Source organism: Lissotriton vulgaris, chromosome 4_1 (genome assembly GCF_964263255.1).
Source record: "Lissotriton vulgaris chromosome 4_1, aLisVul1.2, whole genome shotgun sequence".
In the NCBI taxonomy this organism is placed as follows: domain Eukaryota; kingdom Metazoa; phylum Chordata; class Amphibia; order Caudata; family Salamandridae; genus Lissotriton; species Lissotriton vulgaris.
This window is the reverse complement of record NC_141691.1, coordinates 2,105,473,533-2,105,496,850: the sequence shown is the minus strand read 5'-3', so window position 1 is coordinate 2,105,496,850 and position 23,318 is coordinate 2,105,473,533. Positions and strand designations below refer to the sequence as shown.

Genomic DNA, 23,318 nt, shown 5'->3' with positions numbered 1-23,318 from the left:
CATCAGGCCTTTTTAAATGTTCATTTTCAGTGATTCATCTGTTTCCACATGGTCATTTTCTGAAGGCACTTGACTTTTGTCCTTGGCAGACATTCAGCTGTTCTCGTTCTTCAGCAGCGTTCATATCAAGTGGCCTCAAATCATAGTTAGCTGAGGTTGCAAAGTAGTCAGTATAGCACAGATCATGGACGAGTTCCTCTCAGCAATATGATGTAAGCTTTCTCTACTGCGCAGCACCGGGAAAAGCAAAGCCATTTTAGAATTGGCAACCAACCAAAACTACGATAAACACAAAAAGAAAATGTAAATACACAGAATATATGTGTTTTCTGTCCCCCCAACCACCAGTGCTAATATGTATCCTTTAAAACTGTTACCTAGCAGAAAATAATCACACTGCAAGCCAATAAAATGAAGCAGAAAAGCAGCATGCAATGCACAATGTAAATTACAACAAAAGCATGCATTATTATACCACTTAAATGCACAAAATAGATTAAACATGCCTTTTTACTTCACTAATGAATATGTTAATCAAACCTGTTAGTGCAAAGCATTTCCCACATGTAATGTGTGTGTTTTGGTTAATACACAGCAATCAAAATTAATATATTTACTTTGTTATGGGGGTGATTGATCTGAATGGGGTACACACAAAATCTTCTGTACCTCGCTCCATCAATTTCCCTCCTTTGATGATCGCAAATCCCGAATACCTTAAACAATGTGTGAATCATCACCAAAACCCAAAACCACCCATACATTCCACAAAATTTTATTCGATCAGACACTTCTTCTCAATAATTTTTGTTAGTTCAGCAAATTCTTTCTCATTTCCCTTGTTCTTGACAAAAAATGTTTCTTTAGTTCTAAATCTGAAATGTACTACATATGCACTGTATATACAAAGTGTGTTTCCACACTTCAATGACTTTCAGTCCTTTGCCCCTTCTTTTATTTTAACTACCTAGAAATTGTTCATCAAAAATTGTCTTCGTCTTGTGTGCTAAAACCCAGAAATGTTTTCTGTAACACTGTTAGGGTGACCTTAAGTAATCCCTACATTCATGTGTAAATCTTCCCTATCTCTAGGTTCACAGTCTTTGTTTAGATTTTTCTGATCATCTTTTCCTCTTCTAGTGTCAGATAACATAACTCTCAGTATTTTCAAATTTTCTTCTTCCTTGACCACCTCTCGTACAGTCATTCTCAGACTTTCCTGGCTATCCGCTTCCTCTTGTATATCAGGAAGTGCCATATATGTCCATTCCAGTGACTTGTACTTCAGATTTGGTTTCTGTGTCTGTTGTCCTAGGTCTGTTAAATTGCTGTCAGGTGAAAAATCATTAAGTCTTACACCATGCTGTACACTCTCACAGTCTGTTGGTCTAAAATCACCAGTTATACAATCTGTTTCTCTTATGTTAACAGCTTCTGGTTGCTTAGCACCTGATTCTAAACATGTATCAGAAATCTGCAGTCTATTTCTCAGTGACCTGTCTTGCTGATCAGGTATATGTGTTTTTCAAATTCCCTGTCCCTTTAGTACCTTGTACAGATTTAAATCTGTCATTCTTACATTTGTATTTCTCATGGTCATTAGAACTAGGGGCAAAACATCCAGCCAGTTCAAGACAGTGGAATCACTCATTTTTGCTAATTCGATCTACATTGTGCCAACCACCTGTTCACCAACTCCAGAAGCTTCTAGACAACAGGGACAATGCAGTTTAGTTTTAGTGCTTAGTATTTCATAAATCAGATTGATAACTTTGTTGGCAAGATCAGTTTCCCTATCTGTGTGTGTCTGTCCATTATACATGTGTGCAAAATGGGCAAACATACTTTTGGGCATAACCGCTCTTTCATTTTGGTAGGCCCAAACATCACTTTCTTCTTTTTGTGTGCAGCCTTCTCTTACCCATGTTTCCTTTTCCTCATCACTTGCCTGATCCTGCACTTTCTTTACTTCTTCCCATGTTTCTACTGTGTTAGTAAGCATGTGATATTGGGAAAAAGTGCCTTTCTTCGCCCATGTCTGATTCAAAGAACAATCTTGTTTTGTGCAATATTTTGCCAATTCATCTGCAAACCAATTACCTCTGGTAATTTAGTCAGTTTCACATTTGTGAGAAGCAGGAACTTCTAATGATCCCCTATCAGCTATTCGTTTTTTTTTCGTTCTCCAACTGCTTCTTTATTCTTCAACTTTCTTTCTTTTTCTCAGAAATTCTTTAGTTTTAGCTTTTCTTCCAGCTTTGTTTACACTTTCTATGCCCTTCTCTGTGAAGTTTGATCTATATGGTTTTTGCAAATTCCTACATTTGGAAATATCTACTCCTGTCTCACTAGTAGCTTCTTCAAGATTTTCCTGAAAATTTAAATTTTTCCAGGTAATGTTTTTACTCCTAAAGAGTATCTCTTCATCCTGGTAACATTTTAATCTGTTCATACTTACCTTTCCAGAATGTAATTCCTCCAGGTCTACCTTTAATTCTACAATATCTATCTGTTGGAATGCTGCATCTTTTCTGTAGCCACTTTCTACCCACTCTCCCAATTCCTCCCTTTTCAAACCCAAAGAGGCTTCATTTACTCTTTCTCTAGGTTCCATTCCCTGCAACCATCCAGTCTGCATTTTAGCTAGTATCTCAGTTCCATTTGTGTAACTCAGAGCTTTTGTCAGATCTGTCATTGTATCTAATTCGTACGCACTAGGCAGTTTATTCCAGACACTTTCAGATAATAATTCTCTTTTAGGATCTGGTTTTACCTCCTTTAAAGTTATGGTCAGTGAATGTTCTTCCCCTACCTCACTTTTGCAAACTGAAATTTCAGAATCTATATTCATTGGGACTGTTAAAGCTTCTATATTCATGGGCAGTTCTTTTAGTTTTTCAGACAATTCTCGTGTTTTGACTGCTAATTAATTTTCTTCTTCTTCATTATTTGACCTATTTATCACTTGTCTTTCTTGCCAACTACTTATTGGAAGGAGTTCTTCCTTGGTTATTGTACTATTAATCTGAACAGGTTCCTGTCTATTTATTGCATTACTCTCTACGGGGACTGGAACAGTTTGGAAAACTTTTGTAATTTCTGCTGGCGGTACCACTGTTGCAAACTCCCCTTGATATGGAGGTGATCTGTTATATAGAATGTCATCTAGCAATTTGAGGGACTGGTCTCCACTCCTGTTTTACTACAGACTTGTCTTTCACAATCTTTTTACCTTTCCAAACAGTGAAACTTTCCTCTCTTTACCAATATAATACATTTTTCCGTTAATTTCCTGTCTTGTAAAGGTTTGCGCACTCTTCTGCTGCTGCTCCGTAACACCAGCCTATCACAGCACGGTTTACACTAGCGTACCAATTTGAACAAGATACGTCTTCTTAGTGCTTAACCAATTACTTTGCTGCTTTCACTGATGCACCAATTCGCCCTTACTCTGTCTTGGTCACAAGGACCAATCCCTTCGTGACACTTTTGACGTCACCAGCGCTCCAGCTTCTGCAGAGCCGACTAACCCCTCCTTTACAAGGTTTATCGATAATCCATATTTACAAAATATACAACTGAATTTGTTAGTAACTTTCACAAAACAATTCCATTCATCTGTTTCGCTAAAACAAAGTGATAGATTTTCAATCGCACAAGTATACCGTATTTGGAGTAGACGAGCTTACCTCCACAAGATCTTAGACTCATCAATAAAGTAGCACAACCCTCTGCCTTACCCTTCTGTAAGGCAAAAACAAACCAGTTTCTCTAGGAATAAGACACATACAGGGACTTCAATAGTCCTTAGAGTCTAATCCAGAGTTTCACTAGAAGGCATACTGCTATTTCATTTACACACATTCACACAGAAATCCCTATTCATTCATACAATAGTTCTGTATTTCCAGTAGGCAGCGCTTACGTCTACCCTACCACAGAATTTCTCTATCGTTAGTAAAGTAGCACACCCACATTACCCTTCTTCCAAGCACGGGTTAAGTCCTACTACTCTCCCAGCGATAAGATTTAAAACAGAATACACAATGATCCCTATACTTGAAAGCTAAAATTTCATAGACTGCCCTTCGCTGTACATTTATCCTTTCACATCTAAGGTCCCTAAACTTGTGATGTGCGACAACACCACTTGTGATATGCGCAAATGCCACCATAGTATACGACGATACTACCCTTAGAAACAGACTAATGCACTGTGCGACTTCACTTGCCACACTTCCTCTGCCTGCAGACAGAGGCACGAGCTTCCCGCGATCCTCGGAAGCCTTTTCAGGACCACATGTAACTTAATACGAACTCAACAGATGTTAGTCATAATTCTGTACATCAAACTCTTTATACATTAACCTTTGAATATACGGGTTTTATTTACACTAAGCTAGTAAAAATAACCATCACTAATCACCAAACTAGTCAATAATAACCTTTACTCTGCTACCAAGTAATCTGATGGACCGCTCACCCAGAAATATCACCAATTCAGTTTTGAAGGTCAATCCGGTGGGGCCCATAACACCGAAGTACAACACACCTAGTCACACACACACTTTACTTCAGACCCTTGCAAATATATCTATAAACAAAATGGGTTGAGTGAATTCTCTCCTATGACAGGATCCCTTTTAAGCACAGATTTTAACACAAACATTTGTTTGCCTTAATAATCCTCCTAAACTAATCTATGCATCAATGTACCCCGCCAATTAGGTCGATGTTATGTTATGTTATGTTATGTTATCTGCACTTATACCGCGCTCAGCTGCCCCAGCAAAGGGGTATCCCGGCGCTTTGCAAGGTACACAACACACAACTCAGTTAGAAGGCCAGAAAATGGAACAACAGTGAAGCAGAAAGGTATAGGCTAAACGAATAGAATAGTCTTGATGGCGCGTCTGAACAGCAAGAGGTCTTCGAGAGCCCGGGTGTGAGGGGGAGAGAGTTCCACAACTTCGCCGCCAACACCCGAAAAGAACGACCACCGACTCTGCACAACCTAAAACGCGGGACAACTGCCAGATTTTGGCCCAGGGATCTGAGGGTTCGCGAGGGTAGATATGGCACAAGCAGATTCTCCAATATTTGAGGAGATGAACCCTTGAGGATTTTAAAAGCAAGGCAAAGTACCTTGAATTTTATCCTCTGGTTCACAGGAAGCCAGTGGAGAGAGCGCAGCGTGTTTGAAACAGAGCACTGCCTTGGCAGGCCAATCACCACTCTGGCTCCAGCATTTTGAACTCGCTGCAGCCGGATGACTTCCGACTGATTGATTCCCACCAAAAGCAAACTAGCAAAATCTAACCGGGACAACACTGACGCCTGAACCACTAGCTGCCTGGTGGGCGCATCGAAACATTTCAGAATAGGTCTTAGACCTCGGATAATGCCATAGCAGGTAGCCGCCACCTTCTTAGTGTGGCAGATGAAACTAAGGGTCAGATCCAGCCAAACCCCTAGATTTTTTATCTCCGATGCTGGGGTAGGGGTCACACCCAGATCAGGAGGCCACCACAAGTCACCCCATAGCTCCGCCAGCTTGCCGACCACCATGACCTCGGTCTTTTTGGTGTTTAACTGGAGACAGTTGGTATTCATCCAGTTGGCCACTGCCCGTAGTCCGCCACTGAACCTGGGAGCCTCCATGTCAGAGTTCCCACTCAACGTGACCGCCAGCTGCATGGCGTCTGCGTATGAGACCATTGTCAAGCCCCACTGCTTGACGACCGCAGCCAGCGGCCTCACGTAAAGGTTGAATAGAGTGGGACTTAACGAAGAGCCCTGCGGGACACCCAGTTCCAACGGATATGATTTAGACTGGCCGGGCGGGATCGCAACCTTGAAAGACCGTTCGTCTAGAAAGGATCGAAACCAACAGAGGGCGGAGCCCGTGACACCTACTTCTTCCAGGCGCTTGAGCAAAATCCTGTGCAAGATCGTGTCGAACGCGGCACTAGGATCTAATAGCAAGAGTGCCGCCGTCCGACCCGCATCAAGCACAGAACGCAGATGTTCGACCATAGAGAGTAGGGCCGCCTCCGTGCTTTGACCCGCACGGAAACCATTCTGGGTGGGATCGAGGATGTTAGCCCTTGTAAGATGGTCAGAAAGAATTCCGTTCACATGGGCCTCGGCTACTTTCACAGTTAAAGGAAGCAGGGAAATAGGGCGGTAGTTCTCGGGTTTGAGGGGGTCAAGGGTAGCCTTCTTCAGAATAGGTGTGACTACAGCCTGTTTCCACCTACTGGGAACTACACCTGAAGATAAAGACAAATTAATCAAAGAGAGCACCGGAGTACGACATAACGGGGACATAATCCTAAACTGAGCCAGTTTCAGCAGATCTGCAGGGGATCCTGATTTGATTTTAAGGCTCAAAGTGTTGAAGGCCTCAATTGATAGAAAGGGCAGGGTAGTAAGAAGCTCACATCCACCCAGACTACAGCTGACCGGCTCCGAGGTGTGAGTACCATTCGGGAAGGTTCGATAAATGGCTTGAACTTTCTCGAGAAAAAAGGAGGCCAGGTCCTCGCAGTGGGAATCCGAACAGATTTCTTCCGCCGTTGCCCTTTTAGCCATCAGGTCCTTTAGCACCTTAAAGATGAGTTTTGACGGATTGGAGCTATTTTAGAATTCTTGGGCATAAAAGGCTGCACGTGTTCTACACACCGCCCTGTGGTAGATTTTGATTTTGGCGAAGTAGCATGCCTTTTTCCTAGGGTCAAACGATTTCCGCCACTCCCTCTCCGCAGGCTTTTTTCAGAAGCGCTAGAGAACTATCATACCAAGGGCTGGGTTCTTTTGTGCGACACTTAGACCAAACCATGGGGATCAATAAATCAAGGGCGTGGGTAATCAACTCACAGAAGAGATCATATCCGTGTTCCGCATCGATTATGGAGCCCAACGGAGCCTCTTCCAGCAGATGGTAAAGATCCTCCAATCTCAGTTTGTTCCAGTGTCGCATGAGTTCTGTTCTTTCCTGAGGTTTAAAAGGATGCTCATGAGTGGGGCAGAGCATTTTCACCAACATATGGTCTGTCCAGGCAATCTGAGTAGGGCATAAAGCCCTAGCTCCTGTTAGGTTGGTGAAAAAAGGGTCAAGGATATGCCCTCCATTGTGCGTAGGAGATGTGACCAGCTGGCTAAGTTGCAAGGCCTCTAACTCGGCCAGAATACTACTGATAGTAGGGGAGGTTGGGCAGTCAAAATGGAGATTGTGTCTCCGAGAATGCTGAAATTAGCACATCCTAGTGCCAAGGTGCTAATTAAATCAGGGAGAGCTGCCCTAAAAGCAGAATCACAGCCAGGAGGGCGATAAATCAAGATGCCAGAAAAGGTGAAGTTATGGCTAATCGAAACTTTGAAGAGGGCACTCTCACATCCTGGGAGTTTTACGACTTTCCACTCGCACGGATAACACGACTTGATGGCCATCGCAATGCCTCCACCCCTTGTAGCACGATTAAGCGTGAAGATGGAATATTCCGGGGGGAAGGCCAGGTTGAGGATGGAAGTATCCGTATCTTGCAGCCAGGTTTCTGTCAAGAAAAATAAATCAGGAGACTCGTCCTTAATAAGGTCGTATATCTCCTGATGATGTTTAACCAGCGATCTAACATTTAGGTTCCAGATGCTGAGTTTGCGCAATCCTGTCGTGCTCTTGTGCGAAAGAGGCGTCTCCACCACTCGGATAGGGACAGGAGTGTCTAAGGACCAGCCTCTGTATGTACACAGATAAGGACCACATAGCGGGCCAAGAGGGCTATGGCTACAGTTAATAACCCGACTTCTGATGGCCAGCAGTTCCTCCCTTTGATATGTAATAGTAGGCGACATCATGGTGATGAGGCTAGAGCTTAGAGTCCTGCTGCAACCCGCGCCTCCTTAGCGCTGACGGGCGCAGACGGGCAGGACTCTGGCACGACTCAGGCGCAGGGAAGGCGCGCCCGCTGCGCAAAACCGCTGTACGTTGAGGGGAGCTTTAAATAAGTGTCCCGCGAGGCTGCCGGAGCGCTAGATCGCTCGATAATGGCGCCCGCAAAGTGTTCCTACCACCCTAAGATGGCGCCTGACTTCACCGCCCCAGGAACCGGACCCGCTAAGCAGCGGTGCACAAACAATTATGCTGCAAGTGAGGCGGAGAATGTAGCCCAGTTAAAAACAGGGGAAAGAAACTAAGTCCAACAGAGATAAAATAGCAGGTAAGTTAAAATATCAGCAGCGCGCCTGATAGAGCGCAACGCGCAGAAAGCCTAGTGAGCAAAGAGGCGTGAGGGTAACTCGTCCAGACTGCCCTCAGGAAAGGTCGCCTTAGATAAGCGTCCAGCGAGGCTGCCGGAGCGCTAGACCACTCCATAATGGTGCCCGCAAAGTGTCCCTACCACCCTAAGATGGCGCCTGACTTCACCGTCCCAGGAACCGGACCCGCTAAGCAGCGGTGCACAAATAATTATGCTGCAAGTGAGGGGGAGAATGTAGCCCAGTTAAAAACAGGGGAAAGAAAGTAAGTCCAAAAGAGATAAAATAACAGGTAAGTTAAAATATCAGCAGCGCGCCTGATAGAGGGCAACGCGCAGAAAGCCTAGTGAGCAAAGCGGCGTGATGGACCAATTAGTTGAGCAAGTTGATTGTGATTGTCAAGACCAGCTTAACCTCACTACAACAATACATTGATTTGCATAATTAATTGACTATATAGAATCACATACACCTGAAATCATTTAAAAGATTGTATGTAATTAATTTGCATAAAAGAAAATTAGCATTTATTCTGTCATTGTTAATTCTCACTGAGCATTGCTATTTATTCAGGCAATAAATCAAGTAAAACTGTTTAATAAAAGACATGAAGAGAAAATTCAGGTTCACATTATTTCCATTATTCCCTAAATAAAAAGATTAATCAATCCTTGTTCATGTAACTAAAAGAGAAATTCTTCATGGAAAAAATTTGAGAAACCATAGTTAAAACATGCATTTAATTCTAAAGATTTCTACACTAAAACCTACCTACCCAGCACTAAAACCCCAAATATACTTACTAACCCAGGCCTCCTCGGACGCAGTCTCTTTCCCAGGCCTAGTGTCCCGTTACGAATCTCCAACTTACATAGTTTCAGGCTCCCAGCATCTCTGCAAACAGCTGCAGTGCAAACAGCATCTCTCTCTGCGTTCAGCTCCTGTGACATTAAACCCCAATTTTGCTTTGATATTTATACTGTATTTGCTGGCTCTCTGCCCTCAAATGTTTCAAGTCTTGTCGTTTTCCTTTCTCTGATTGGTCATGACATTGTAATTATTAGTCCTCAGGATGTTCGTTAATCAACAATGTATTTTTTAACTTTCAGGTTGTCCATGAGTAGCTTCCTGATTAAAAAGCTGACAGATACAAATTTGACTGTCCATGCATTCTTTAACTTCCAGGATGTCCGTGAATAACCTTGTTTGACAAACTGATAAATACACGTTCGACAGTTCCTGTTCCTCATCAGGCCTTTTTAAATGTTCATTTTCAGCGATTCAGCTGTTTCCACATGGTCATTTTCTGAAGGCACTTGACTTTTGTCCTTGGCAGACATTCAGCTGTTCTCGTGGTTATCATTTTGGCCCACAGCCACTTCACCAGCGTTCATCTCAAGTGGCCTCGAATCATAGTTAGCTGAGGTTGCAAAGTTGTCAGTGTAGCACAGAGCATGGACGAGTTTCTTTCAGCAAAATTATGTTAGCGTTCTCTCTTCACAGAACCGGGAAAAGGGAAGCCATTTTAGAATTGGCAACCAACCAAAACTACGATAAACACAAAAAGAAAATGTAAATACACAGAATATATGTGTTTTCTGTCCCCCCAACCACCAGTGCTAATATTTATCCTTTCAAACTGTTACCTAGCAGAAAAGCATCACACTGCAAGCCATTAAAATGAAGCAGAAAAGCAGCATGCAATGCACAATGTACATTACAACAAAAACATGCATTTTTATACCACTTAAATGCACAAAATAGATTAAACATGAGTTTTACATCACTAATGAATATGTTAATCAAACCTGTTATTGTAAAGCATTTCCCACATGTAATGTGTGTGTTTTGGTTAATACACTGCAATCAAAATTAATATATTCACTTAACTCCTGATAAAATCCGTAGACCTCTATCATTAAGAGGACTGCAGTCGATGTGCCTCTCCAGGTCTAGAAATGCACAATTAAGAAGAGGGGGGACATAGGTAGCTAATTAAAGGTCTAGTGACTCATGCTCCCGAAGAGAACCTTATAACGAGAGTTACTATTCCTATCGGAGAGGAAAAAAGGTTACTATGGTCATCCTACTACTCTGTTTGTGGGAGACAGTGTGTCCTAATCATGATGCCGTCGCACACCCTGAAGGAGGTCATGTTTCATTACTGAGCTTCACTGCCTCTTATCCCTACGCACCCACACAGCTTTATCAACAGATCTCCAAAAAATTGACCCTTCGGGGGACCCATAAGGCATTGCAGCGCCGGCCCAGCGAGGATCAGCTGACCAATAATGAAGCATGACATTCTTCAGGGTGTGAGGGCATCATGGTTAGGACACACTGCCCCCCACAAACAGAATAGTAGGATGACCCTAGTAACCTTTTTTCCTTTCTGATAGGAACAGTGACTCTTGTTGGTCTAAGCCCCTCCAGGTCTAACTAGACCGGATTACAATGAGACAGACCTATGTCATGGTGCACATGCATGACCCCTGCTTGTCCGTGAGCCAACATCATTAACAGTGGCCCGGATATGAAGGAAGAGAACACCAGTACATATGGATTTTGGTGCACAAAGCACCAATATCTGCATTTTATGCCCATTTTTAAGGCTATAACTAGTATTCAGGGATACATGTTGCACCTTTTAAAATACGAGGACTTGGAGTTGGATTTTAAAAGGTAATGTCATGTAAGGTTGATTTGTAGAGCTCTGCTTGTCACCTGTAAAGGTGGGATGACTATCACCTCCTCAGATGGGCCGCATGTAATGAGGGCCTATATGTAAAGCTGAATCCCTCCTAGGATTGCTGAATAAGCCTTGAACTTGCTCCCACCTCTCCTGTAGAATTACACTCCCTGTGCCTGCTCTGGATCCTCCCTGCTGAAGACTGCTAATCCCTGGGCCTACCCAATTCCTATCCCTCATATAGTGTGTCACACCATGTGCCACCATTATTGAGAACAGCTTGGTGCCCATTTATCTAGTGCCTAGAAGTCTTAAGTGTTCTGAGATCACCTGTGATGCCAGGCACTACAGGTCTAAGTCATGGGTTCGATTCCTTACAGGCCCTGTGAGTATGGCATATCCAACTAAGCCCTGCACCTGTTCCCAACCTTAGAGTCCCGTTCCCTGCACCTTGTGAACACTTGCTTCCCTAACTCCTTGTACCTTCTCCTCCTACAGAGATGTTATGCTCCCATTGGTTTATCATGCCCTCTGCTCTATGCGCACTTTTACTCTTCCTCCTCGCTGTAAACAGTCTCTTCTCTGACCACATGTTTTTTCTCCTCTTACAGATATTTTATGCTTCAGATGTTTCCTCGTGCTCTGGGCCTTTTGTGCACTTTTACTCCTGCTGGAACTGTTCTTGACTGACGCGATTGGTAAGTCTTCACTCTGGTAATGTTAGTGAGTTCAGAGATTGCTCTTAGAGACAGTACCAGAGGTTTCAGGTGTTGTCCCACATACATTAACTGATAGGTGAGGGGTATGTATGGTTTTGGGTACATCAGGCTGCTCCGAAACCTCTTGCATCCTTCTTCTCCTTCTGGAGCTGAGAATCCGCTCTCTCAGTTGTGTAGACTGCTCCTGTGTGTGCACTGTCTGTAGGGGCCCCATCCCCTCCCCGCACTCACTCCCCCGCTTTCCTGAGGACCACCAGTTAGTTTTCCTATCAGGGGCAGCAGCAGTGGTTTGTGTCCAGGTGTAGATGATGTGCAGGTCTATCTGGCACAGTGCTGAATGCTAATTTCATCATTAACCTTATTATTGGTTAATATTATTTAACATAATGAAACTGTCCCACCATTTGAATAATACTCTTACCTTCAGAGTGAGGTCTACGGGTATTTATGGCTAACACCCACCTGAGTCCACTCTTATATGTGCTTTATCTTAGATGCGGATTGCGTTGCAGCAGAAAGCCTGGGTGCAGGGTCTATGCTAGCACCCACCTGAGCCCAGTCTAATAAGTGCTTTATCTTAGATGCGGATTCTGTTGCAGCAGAATGAGTGCGTGAGGGTCTATGTTTGCACCCACCTGAGCCCAGTCTAATAAGTGTTTTATCTTAGATGTGGATTCCGTTACAGCAGAATGAGTGCGTGAGGGTCTATGTTCGCACCCACCTGAGCCCAGTCTAATAAATGTTTTATCTTAGATGTGGATTCCGTTACAGCAGAATGAGTGTGTGAGGGTCTAAGTTCGCAGCCACCTGAGCCCAGTCTAATAAATGTTTTATCTTAGATGTGAATTCCGTTGCAGCAGAATGCCTGGGTGCAGGGTCTATGCTCGCACCCACCTGTGCCCAGTTTAAGAAGTGTTTTATCTTAGATGTGGATTCCGTTGCAGCAGAATGCCTGGCTGCAGGGTCTATGCTCGCACCCACCTGAGCCCAGTCTAATAGGTACTTTATCTTAGATGCGGATTCCGTTGCAGCAGAATGCCTGGGTGCAGGGTCTATGCTTGCACCCAACTGAGCCCAGTCTAATAAGTGTTTTATCTTAGATGTGGATTCCGTTACAGCAGAATGCCTGGGTGCAGGAACCCACCTGAGCCCAGTCTAATAAGTGTTTTATCTTAGATGCGGATTCCGTTGCAGCAGAATGCCTGGGTGCATGGTCTATGCTCGCACCCTCCTGAGCCCTGTCTAATAAGTGTTTTTTCTTAGATTCCGATTCCGTTGCAGCAGAATGCCTGGGTGCAGTATATATGCTGGCATCCACCTGAGCCCAGTTTAATAAGTGTTTTATCTTAGATGCAGATTCCGTTGCAGCAGAATGCCTGGGTGCAGTATATATGCTGGCATCCACCTGAGCCCAGTTTAATAAGTGTTTTATCTTAGATGCAGATTCCGTTGCAGCAGAATGCCTGGGTAGAGGGTGTATGCTCTCACCCACCTGAGCCCTGTCTAATAAGTGTTTTATCTTAGATGTGGATTCCGTTGCAGCAGAATGCCTGGGTGCAGGGTCTATGCTCGCACCCACCTGTGCCCAGTTTAAGAAGTGTTTTATCTTAGATGTGGATTCCGTTGCAGCAGAATGCCTGGCTGCAGGGTCTATGCTCGCACCCACCTGAGCCCAGTCTAATAGGTACTTTATCTTAGATGCGGATTCCGTTGCAGCAGAATGCCTGGGTGCAGGGTCTATGCTCGCACCCACCTGTGCCCAGTCTAATAGGTACTTTATCTTAGATGCGGATTCCGTTGCAGCAGAATGCCTGGGTGCAGGGTCTATGCTTGCACCCAACTGAGCCCAGTCTAATAAGTGTTTTATCTTAGATGTGGATTCCGTTACAGCAGAATGCCTGGGTGCAGGAACCCACCTGAGCCCAGTCTAATAAGTGTTTTATCTTAGATGCGGATTCCGTTGCAGCAGAATGCCTGGGTGCATGGTCTATGCTCGCACCCTCCTGAGCCCTGTCTAATAAGTGTTTTTTCTTAGATTCCGATTCCGTTGCAGCAGAATGCCTGGGTGCAGTATATATGCTGGCATCCACCTGAGCCCAGTTTAATAAGTGTTTTATCTTACATGCAGATTCCGTTGCAGCAGAATGCCTGGGTAGAGGGTGTATGCTCGCACCCACCTGAGCCCTGTCTAATAAGTGTTTTATCTTAGATGTGGATTCCGTTACAGCAGAATGCCCGGGTGTAGGGTCTATGCTCGCACCCACCTGAGCCCAGTCTAATAAGTGTTTTATCTTAGAGGCGGATTTCGTTGCAGCTGAATGCCTGTGTGCAGAGTATATGCTCTCATCCACCTGAGACCAGTCTAATAAGTGATTTATCTGAGATGCGGATTCCACTGCAACAGAATGCCTGGGTGCAGGGTCTATGCTCGCATCCACCTGAGCCAAGTCTCTTAGGTACTTTATCTTAGATGCAGATTCCTTTGCAGCAGAATGCCTGTGTGCAAAGAATATGCCCCCAGTAAAACACACAAGGTGATGGACGGAATGTTGCACTTTGGCAAAACATTAACCCCCAGTAACAGATCTGGGAGCATATGCGCACATCCACCTTAGCCCAGTCTAATAAGTGATTTATCTGAGATGCGGATTCCGTTACATCATCTGATTCTTTTCCATGGCAGTGATAAGTGACGATTCTGTACTAGGGTTGCTTCTAAATCTCAATGTAGCTGGATCAAGGAGCTCATGCTTATCTAAATATAATGTGAGTTTCTGGTTTTTCTCTTTCTCTAAGGTTTCAACTGGCTAGGTAAAAGGGAAATGGAATGGCAATTTTTAGGATCCAGTGGGCTGGCTGGGGTTTCTTTTTCACCAGAGAAATGACCATTGATGATTTCTGTGCTTTAGAAAAGCTGACTATACTGATTATATTGTTAAAAATCACAGTGAGATTACTTGCAGAAATTGTAGGTGCAAAACGCAAATTATTTTGCGGGGCAGGATCGGACAGGGCTCCTGATTTTATTAAACATATCGCGTTATTTATCTTGTTTATAGTAAGTTTCGAGACATTTTGAAGCAGGCAAGGAGGCTCATCCAAAGGTTCTGGAATAGCTGACAACATAGTTTTTCCTTGACAATATGGTTCAATTTCTTGATAGACCAGGTTCACTTTATTTAGGAAGTTCTCAGCTTACTTATTGAAAAAAGATTGAGTGATTAAACTACTGTTAATATTAGAGTGATTAATAAGAGCTTTTATTGAATTGAAAAGTTCTTTGAAATAATTTTTAGTTAAAGTGACCTTAGTGAAGAAGTAATTCTCCTTTTCATGAAAAATTAGAGCTTTGTACCACCGTTTTAGATGGAGGTATAGAGCCAAGGATATTGGTGTCCGACCTGTACTGTATAATAAAGGACATTAAGATTTGCATCGTCACCAAACTTTACGTTTGAGTTTGTCAAGGCATCATTCAGAATATTTCATGTAATTTCATGCCATGAGCAGAATTTTCACGCCAGACCTAAATTAGATATACATTATAGATAATGGGGTAACCCAAAAGTCAACCGGACCTGGGTACAGTACGGGAATGAAAAAATGGTCCGTGACCAATGCTTTCAAGGAATTCAATTCAATTTTACAATGTGTGTTGTGTACAAATTAACAACACTGGTCTCTAGTACCTTCACAAGTTTCCACATGCATGCATTAAATACCTCTTTATGCACATTTCAGGAGAACACACAGATGAAAAGAAAGATTTCTGCACGATTATATTAAAAAATAATCACATTTATTTTGAATATGTATCCAATTGTTAGACATAGGTTGAGCGCAGAAAGAGAAAATGGTAGTGGGGTAGTGGTGATGGGTTGTGAAAGTGCAAGTCAAGGATTAAAAAGGAACAGATAGATACTTTGAAAATTACTGGTAAATCTAGAGCAGACATGTTGACCTGTCCACTGTTAGACTTTCATTTGTATGTACTCTGTAAATCACAGTATGCACTCAATGCATTTTGAAGGTATAACAGATGGATAAATGGTCAGGTCTGGTTGGCAGGAGTGTTGACGTTTCAACTCGGCAGATGCAAGGAGAGGGATTGTAGCCTCAGCTGCGAGTCTTCATCAGGACTGTATGTGGCAACCTATGAGTAGAATGCATAGTTGGATGGAGAAAGGGGTTGTGTCTCTACTGACCTCCACCTGGTGCCAGTCCTGGCTACACAGGTGATAATTCCATGAGTGAATAAACTGGCCCAAGATCACCAGGGGTTATTTGCTGTTCAGGTGTACAGTGATTTAGACACCCTGTCTCCTAGTCATCTGCGACTGTAGACTAAAGGGAGCCCACTTTCTACAATGGAAATATAGAAAGAAGGTGATTAAAAACCATGTCCAACCGAGGTGGAAGGAGAATATATTACTTAAAACAACATCGCGTTAAGTAAAAGGTATGTACCATTATGTATTGTGGAAAATAACCTGGTTAAGTGAGGAGATTGAAATATGCGGGCCGTGGAGAAGGTCAACTACACACCTCCTGCTTCCCATGCGCTGGCGGAAAAGGGGCTCATCCAAGTTTAAAACAAGCATTTACAATGCAACGGTCTCACCTTTGCAAAAGTTAGAGCTATTGGCATTGTTAATGACCAAATTTTTATGTATGTGTTGGTTTTGAAAACAGATAAATAAATGGCATTGTCATTTACAATGCCATTTGCTTAATCTCTTGCAAATGTGAGACCTATTGCACGCAGAGCCACACACACACACACACACAGAGCCACACACACACACACAGAGCCACACACACACACACACGCACACACACACACAGCTACACACACACAGCTACACACACACAGCTACACACACACAGATCCACACCTGGACATCAGTAGTACGGGCTTCGTCACATCAAAAGAGTAAAAGTAGAGGTGCAAAGCTCCAATTGAAATACAAAGAAAAAATACACTATCGGAGCAAAGCGTGCTTCCTGCCTCCACCTTGCGTGCCGCTGCTCGCTCGCGGGGACATACGCTACGGGAGTGAATGTTTGAAAAAATGTGAGACATACACCCACCATTAGCCATTTTCAGTCTTCAATTTTTACACAACACATTCAAAAGCCAATCCAAAAGCGTGGGAGGAGTCAGACCCCACAAGAACATGCAACAGATCGCTACAGCGCACGTGATGTAAGCTTGACCGAAAAAGCCGATGTCCGGCATACAGCAGCGAGGACACTCCGAGGACGCCCCTACAAACATGTGCAGGATACGTTTGGGAGTCAGGTAGGTCCGGTGGAAGAAATCAATTGCGTGTATCTGAACCTTGGGTTCCTAGAGACCTCCTTCACATGTTATTTGGCCCATAACCACTGCTTTTCTGTCAGAATGGAGTGTAGATCCATCTCCCATTTGGCGCTAATAGTCGTTTTGGATGAGTAAGATTAGGAGGGTAGTGCCAGGTATAACATAATTATGACTTTCCTCGCAATGTCACGAAAAAATATGGTTTGCAGGGGTAGGAATGTGGTGGTTCGAACGCCTTGTCCCCAAAGCATGGAAATAGCATGTTGTATGTTAAAGATTATTTTAAACATTCATAAAGTGAAATATTTATTCAAAAACTATTCTTCAAATGATTGGGTAGTTGAGACCCCTGATACTAGTTCATGTTCTGAGGTAATTTGGGCCCTCGATCTGGTTACTGTTCCAGCCCCTGATGCCCCCTGCGTGGATAGGCCTTTGACATTTCTCAAAAACATGTGTCATATTCAAAATTTTCTTTAAGACATTGCCTGACTTACAGTTATAAAGAAAAGATGGATTATCTGTGGAGTATCCGCAGTAAAACAGTAGACAAGCCTTTCCCAAAGTTGCATGGTCTATTTGTCTAAAGTTAATAATTTTAGATGTGTTGTACAAGTGTTGCCCAAACAGCTTATTAGGTACATTTCAAACTTAATATGTGCCACTTATTTGTTGCAGTTCATTAAATCACTGTCTCGCAGTCAGCCCAGCAAGGTCAGTTTCTCAGGTCCATGCATGAGTATTTATATATTTTTTTCACTTAGACACTATCAGTTCTGAAATTATAATGGAAAATGTATAGGGCACATGTCAGAGGTACACGCGGGTATATGGCATCCACCCACTATTTTCACATGGTGGACGAGGTCCATTCTGCCAAGAAGTTAGGCCTCACTTGAAATACTGCTGAACTGACCGATTCAGCAGTGCCTTGACGTGGTCTGCTTCTGTTAGGAGTAGCAATGCGCAGGGGTGGGCTTTATTATGTTAAATTTGAGCCGGGCCCAAAAGAAAGGCCGAGATAAGAAGCCATCGGACCCGTGTTCGTGTATCCTGGCCGGAAGCTACCTGGAGTCTCACACCTGTGCTATTCTAATGGAGGGGACAAAGGCGCAATGCTTGTTATTACTTCACAAGTACTTAGAAGAGGCATGGTTTTGGCTTTGTTCAGTCCCTGTATAAAACAAATATGCATGGACAGTAAGAATGTCAGATGTGCTGGCCTGTCTCAGTATGACACAAATATTTTAAATATCAGTAGTTTTATTTCTTTTATAGCGTTACTCATCCCAATGCACGATGTCAGAGGGCCTTACATCACACATACACAATGTACATTGGCAATAAAGGATATGTGTGTAAATCAATGTACACGATGTTTTGCATAAGACAGTAAGGGTTACAAGGTGTAGGAGCCCTTCATACCCTTCATACCTCACTGTGCTATTTTAGAGGGATTACAATATATGAACTGCAAGTAACAAAAATATCTCTGTGTTAACAGCAGTAACACACTTACCTATCTACATATTAAATCGAAATCTGTCATGTGCATGTTACATGATGTGCTCTGCAGCAGACACATGTATCCACTATGCTTCTTTGAGTCAAAACTAAGACTAGACAAAACAGAACTCTCCCGCAAATGTGTAAACCTCGAGAGATCTCACCATTATTATTATTTTCTAAGATTTACTGGACAGGCCGAGAACTCTGAAGCAGGTTTCTTAACCCCATAAGGTATTTTAAAATGCAGACTTTGCAACCGATTAAGCAGAAGAAACTCACGTTTCTCCTTGTTGCCAATTTATTTGTGGCAGAGCTTAAAAAACAAATGTATAAATTGATGCCCAGATTTTGCATCAAGTGTGCATCCCTTTTTTTGGCCCAACCACTACGCAAAATCTCACTTGTTAATTCTACTAATGGGCTCAAATTTACTCATGATAGACCTGCTAAACATAGGTGTGAGGTCTTAAGATCTGATGTCACTTTTTGCAGTGTTACTTCCTGTGAAGGTATGGGCTTTTATACCATTTCCTGTGATGGCACATCCTGTAAAGCCACATGTGATGTGCTGTGATGTAGCACCCTATAAGCTCATCATGATGTCACTTGCAAACTGCCTAACTTGGTTAGTCCCACTCCATCCACTTCTTTTCTTAGGACTCGTACCCTGAATGTATAGGACTACAAATACCAGCATTAATAGTAAAGCTTTTCTCTTGAACGGCTACTCAATCACAGAGCTGGGAAACTTGAGACCTGTCACCAATGACATGTTGTCTGGGATAAATATGCTTATAACGCTGTTGGTTACTAATATTAGTATTTTTACAGGGCAAGGGTTAATTTATGAATTTGTCCACATTTTTTCAGCCACACCCTCAGTTACACAAACCACGCCTCTTCTATAAACGTCATGCGGGGTACTTTGTGTATCAATTTGACCTCCGCTCTAAAATATATTATCGCATTTATGAGGCGGACAAGCGACAACATTAACAGGGAGAAACAACCGACATTGCTAAGTAGAAATATGCCCCTGTAAATTGAGTAACCTACCGCTCCTCTTTCGAAATCGTTGTACATCGCTTTATCGAGAAGGTTTTTTTTGCTGCTTCTCTCGGTGCCGATGAGCGTGATGTAAACGTAGTCATCGGTGCCTGCAAACCACTGGCTTCCAGTCGCCACGGTAACAGTGTAGGACGGCAGTGCAAGTTACTCGCCGCAGAGCAGCGGTGCGTCCGCTTCAACGAAGGGAGTATGCCGAAACTCTCTTAAGATACTTGAGCCATCACCCGCGGAGCCTAAGAGACAACTTGCCTTATGGTCAATTTTTAAGGGTATGGCGTAATTGCTCCAAAAGGGAAGACTATTTCTCTGAATCCACTGACTTAATGAATAGACTGAAAGACAGAGGGTATCCCATCAGGCTTTTGAAAAAAGCCTGTAAAAGAGCCTGGTACAACCACAGAGAATTCCTCTTGACACCCAGGGAGAAGGACAATGCGAGTCAAGATAGACTCACATCTGTGACTACGTTTTACGCAAAGAGTAACCAAATCAAGAAAACGATCAACAGGCACTGGCACATAGTCGCTGACGACCTTAACATGCCTAAACCTCCACTGCATACGTTCCGGAAAGGCAAGAGCCTCAGGAACACACTGGTGAAATCCTTACTACCTGTCAAGATGACAAATGCCTGAAAACATCTATGGAATATCGCTCCCATCAGGGGCCATTACAAATGTGGCAGTTGCAAGGCGTGTCCCTTAACTAATGAAACCAAAACCTTCACACACAATAACTACACCCAAACCCTAAAAGAACATACAAACTGAAACTCATCTGGAGTTATATAAGCCATTCAGTGTCCTTGCGGTTTTCTGTGCATAGGTCAGACAACACAGAAAATTAAATGCTGCATTCTGCAACATTGCAGTAAAATCAGATGTATATATCAATCAGAAGGGGGTAAGAGAAGTTACTGTCCATCCGGCTTCCAGGGTTAATAAGAAAAATCAAGGGGGGGTAGGATCGATCACTTGTCCTGCATACCAGGGACTTAAACTTCTCTAGGAAGTTTGATAAAAACCCTCACATACGTACTCAACTGGCGTGGGCAGGATATCTTGTTCCTCCGCCTATTGGTACTATAGAAGCATCATCATTGGGTCGTTATCCTTGTAGGTATGCTAAACCTCCACCTGGAGGAAGACCAACTGGTTTACCAGTAGTGTCCAGAGATGAAAAAATTGACAAGAGGGCTTTTTTGTGCTTTGTTGACAGTGAAGTAAAATTAAAAGGCCCTGCATCACTGTAGCGTTAGGTTTTACTGGAAGAAGCAGTGATATGGGTAATTAAAAACAGAAGGCGTGCGTAGGTGGATCTGATTATGAGCCCACCTCACTGGTGTGGGTCGACATGTTTCAGCCTCGTGTTGGAGTCTAGAGGCTTTCTTCAGGACTAAAGGTGTATAGGGAGACGCTTTGTGGCTCCTGTAGAGATGGCCTGTCCGCCACCTGTGTGTTGGGAGGCCAGATTTAGTGTATCTGTACCTGTAGGTAAAAGAGAAAATACATACTGGTACTATTATCGAAATGGGTCCAAATGGACAAGTTTTTTTTCCAAGGGCCGGTATCTACTTTGTGTGCGAACTCATCTATATAATTGAGTGTGAGCTCTATTACACCTGTGAACTCAATACAAAAGGTACACTAAGAAAAATAATGTAGAAAAAGGTTGTGCTCCAGGTGTAGAGTGCAACAGAAGGAAGTGCTATCTATAATGGTGACTACCTTTATCAGAACTGTAAGAGGCAGCGTTTGTGCGCTGGAGAAATTGTAGATGTCTAGAAGAGATATGCTTGGTGTTAAAACTGCATGTTTTGTCGTGTAGTCATTGTTCAAATGTGCCCTGTGTGGTAGTCGGACAACTTAGTCATTGAGTATATTTCCATGTAAATATCGTTATGATAGATGTCTCATTATCAAAGACGCATATTTGCGATATATCGTACATGCCTTAGATGCTTGAATATTCGACAGGATGCCGAGTGTGCAAATTGCAACTGTCTCTCGTTATCCTTGTTTCTCACTATTTGAAAAGAGGTAGTCGAGAGAAAAGCTTTCACAAGTAATTACTGTATGGTGGATGTCGGCCAAATATGCAAAGCCGTGCCCCATGCAACATTCCCGTTCAATAACTGTCTCCAAAGTAGATTCCGGCGTGCCTCGTGGTTGCTCACCGGTTCTTCACAGGCTACCTACTTGTGCTTGCTCTGGCAACGGTGTCCCGGGTGACGCGGGCCCGTTACCAGCTCATATTTACATACGCGGTCCTGTTTGCAATAGAGGAAGGGCTTGCGTATATGTCATCGTTGGTAATATTGATGTTATTCATACTGAAAAATGCTAGAATGCTGAGATCATAGTCCTTATTGTTATAAGATCTTACGAGTGGTAATTCAGTATGATTTACAATGAAAAGGAAAGATGTCATGGTCGGGGTCTGTATTTTTGCTAGATCTTTTGGTTAATTTTGTTAGATCATACAAGGGCTATTGGACATTTTGTCTGATGTTAACTGAGTGGTCGGACAATGTTCGTAAATAGAGAGGTATCGCTCGTTTTTAAAGAGGCTGAAGTTGGCAGCAAGTGGTTGGCATTAAGGTGGACATAGTGGAAAGACTTCTCCTTTTGGGTTATCTATACAGCATCAATGGGTTGGGGATAGTTTATGAAGGGTATGGTGTTTGGCGCATAGTGTGGTTTTGTCTAAATTGGAAATTCACCTGGTAGGGTCTCTCAGAGAGTGGTCCATATTTGGTAGGTTATTCTACTATTGTCCAATCAGGCTAGGGTGTGCCAGGGAATGTGATCATTCAAACCTACTGCGTCCGTCCTAAGACAGTGAATCCAACGTTGCTCTTTTTCAAAGAGGATCCGCTCTGCGTTGTAGTTTTTTGATTGCAATGTTTCCAAAACCACCCAGTTGAGATCGTCTGCACTGTGGTTGTTCTCTATGTAGTGCTTACTCATTCTTGTGGTTGTTCTTCTACAGTTTACATTTCTTCTGTGTTCACATATGCGTTGTTTTATTTTTCGACATGTCATTCCAACGTATCTCATGTTGCTGGGACATACAACCATATAGATCACATGAGAGGTGTTACAATTGGTGTGTTGTCGTAAGGTCCAGATTAAAGTAGGTATGAGCTGTAGTGTTTTGGTCACCTTAGTTAGTTTGCATACTGAACATGAGCCACATGGATAGTGGCCAGTTACTGGGTTCAAAATCCAAATTAAATACCAATATTGCTTGGCACTAGAATGCACTTCTGAATTATCAAGCGCCGGGAAACCCTTTGGTGGGTAACTGATTTGCGCTATATAAATTAAATAAATAAATAAATAAGGCCGCAGTTAGAGTATCTCTCGTCACATGTGGTGCAGGTCTGGTGTGTACTAGGAGATCCTTAATATATTTAGTTCTTTTGTTTGCAAAACGAGGTTTTGGCCAGTTTAAATTATTGGATGTTAGGATCCTCCAGATTCTGTTAATGATTTTCTTCACTGCATTTGAGGAAGTGCAGTAGGTTGTTACGCATGTCAAGAGGTCATTAGGTGTCTCTTGTGGATTGGATTCTAGGAGACATTCTCGAGGTTGATTGCAGGCTCTCTTTTGGCACTTCCTTATGATCCTTGTTGGGTAATCCCTCAGTTCGAGTTTTTGCCCTAGTTCTTTTGCTTGTTCTTTGTAAACCTATAGTGAGTTACAGCTTCTTTTTAGGCGTAGGAACTGGCTATATGATAGGTTTTCCCTC

General features: G+C 43.0%; 1 protein-coding gene across 1 annotated transcript in view; it reads left to right on the top strand.

Moving 5' to 3' along the window:
• The window catches only part of LOC147725132 (uncharacterized), a 187,574-nt gene that overhangs the window by 93,070 nt on the left and 71,186 nt on the right, over positions 1–23,318 (top strand). Inside the window, exon 2 of the mRNA XM_086967113.1 lies at positions 11,557–11,643. Within this exon, the coding sequence (XP_086823239.1) occupies positions 11,557–11,643 (87 nt within the window). The remainder of the gene's footprint in view (positions 1–11,556; positions 11,644–23,318) is intronic.